This window comes from Colletotrichum truncatum (assembly GCF_014235925.2).
Source record: "Colletotrichum truncatum strain CMES1059 chromosome Unknown Contig_0006, whole genome shotgun sequence".
Lineage (NCBI taxonomy): Eukaryota > Fungi > Ascomycota > Sordariomycetes > Glomerellales > Glomerellaceae > Colletotrichum > Colletotrichum truncatum.
This window is the reverse complement of record NW_027222403.1, coordinates 1,954,344-1,956,459: the sequence shown is the minus strand read 5'-3', so window position 1 is coordinate 1,956,459 and position 2,116 is coordinate 1,954,344. Positions and strand designations below refer to the sequence as shown.

The window sequence follows — 2,116 nt, the reverse complement described above, 5'->3', positions numbered from 1 at the left end:
CGGTGCGACACGCGCGCCATTCATGCCATGGGAAAGAAGGAGGAAAGGGTGCAAGACGGGCACCACGGGGGGGCTTGCGCCGTACGTACCCTCCAGCGTCTTTGGTAACCGGTTGCTAGCCGGTTCGAGACGGGCATGGGGCGGCCGGTAACTCGTCACCTCATTCATCTCGTCTTACCTCAACTCAGATGTGGACCGGGAAGGCCGTGGAGGAGGATGAGGAGGTCTAGGTGCGCCAGCTCTACCCTCCGTGTTCTCCGGGGTCCAACATATAAAGTCGGACCAGTGTCCCCCCCTTCTCCTCGACGTGCTGTTCGTCTCATTCCCCAACGCTCTCAACCTTTCAATTATCGCTGGCTATTTTCTCCAGACAAAAGTCCCAGGTTTTCTGTCTCTCTACCGTTTTACTACCCCGAAAAAAAAAAAAAAGCAGTTGATCTGTTTCCGCCTGAACCAACTAGTTAAACTTCCCCTCCCAACACAACTCGCCAAAATGTCTTCCCCCGTCGACAACTCCGTCTTCCTCTCTCTGGCTCCCACCACCTCTTCTTCCTACCCTTTCAGAGTCCAGCAGCAGACCGCAGCCGTCGCTGAGCCTGCTCCTCTGAAGCGCCGCACTTCCAGCGTCAGCAGCGCTGGCAACGGCGCTCCGGGACTTCGCTTCCTCAAGCTCGGCCCAGTCCACTACGGCGAACACCCTGATGAGCACAAGGAGGACTGGCACCCCGCTCTGCTGTCTTAGACGACGAGTTTCTCTGCACGCCTGGTTATAATGCGAGAGCGTTCGTATCCATTTCTTGTTTTATGAAAGCAGCGAAAATTCATGTTCAGGGACACAGTCAATCTAAACCACGGGGTCACATGTACGGTGCAGGAAACCAATGGTTTATTCCAATAGCAAGCGAATAGATGGGAAAGGTTTAGGGTCATGGCGCAGCATCTCATTTTACTACTCCTTGGGGGAAAGCAGGGTTACTCACGAACAGGGTGGAAAGGTCGGGAAATTGTGTCTTCTCCCAGAAGAAAAAAAATAAGGAATAAAAAAAAAAAAAAAAAGAACAAACTAGCCCATTCGTCTAAAGGGTCTGGAAACGATGGGTTGAAGGGGGGGAAAGGATTATGGTAACCTCACCCAACATCCGCAAGAAACGGACGGAGGGATGTATGTGTGGGGGTGGGGGATTACCTTTTGACACAAACCAGACAATGATGAAAAGAAAAGAAAAAGAGGGATATCTTCGACGAAATAGGAAATAAAAATTATACCACTGGGATTTGAGACGGCCCATCTAGATCATGATCTCGCGCGTCTTCCATGCGTGATGCAGTGCCTTGCCTGCATGTCCCATCTGGTACGATATAACGCTTACTACTAGTATGACCTTTTAGTTTAATCCGCAAGTGGCGATTCGTCAGCGGAAAGCATGCAGAGATGGGTGGTGGAATGGAGGATGATGGAATGGGGGGGCAGGGTCGACAACTCGGGTATACTGCTTTTGGGCTGATGCCTACACAGCCGACTTAAGCGGATCAAGGGAAAAAAAAAATAAAAAGAACAACGGCAAAAAGGTTCGAGAATTACATGTGCCAGGCAAGGGGGGCAGTTAGATAGACCGACAAGACGAGCAGCGGTGGGGGGGGTGAAGAGCTAGTTTGTTACCACTGCCGCTGCTGCTACTGCTACTGCTACCAACACTATCACCTTACTACTACTACTAATGCTGCTTCAGACGGGAACAGTTGCAACAATCGAGAGAAAAAAAAGAAAACCAAGCTTCACGTGTGGGCCTTTCATGCAATGATCTGACATCTGACCCCGCTGATCAGAATTTTTGGGGACAGGGGGAAAAGGAAGGGGGAGACTGCGACTGGCAGCGACGTATGTGCGTCCCGGACGGGCGGTAGGTCGTGTCGGTCAAGTCAAGTTACGCGACTGTTGAAGGGTGGAATGTGCTGGCTCCAGTCCGCTTCTACCCAGCTCACCACCCCTCCAATTCTCTTGTCACTTTTATCTTTTCATCCCTCACTCTTGTCTCTCTCTCTCTCTCTTTTTTGACACATCATGTATACATTCACACTAGAGCCAAGTAGGTAGCGGCTTTGGGTTGATTGATTA

The 2,116-nt window shown here is 50.9% G+C and overlaps 1 protein-coding gene across 1 annotated transcript; it reads left to right on the top strand.

The window, feature by feature from the left end:
- Positions 1 to 493: 493 nt before the first annotated feature.
- CTRU02_209821 (uncharacterized protein) lies at positions 494 to 742 on the top strand (the record flags this gene model as incomplete). Its single annotated transcript, XM_036720636.1, has 1 exon — positions 494 to 742. The coding sequence occupies one exon, from the start codon at positions 494 to 496 to the stop codon at positions 740 to 742; it is 249 nt and encodes an 82-aa protein (XP_036587476.1).
- Positions 743 to 2,116: the final 1,374 nt, after the last annotated feature.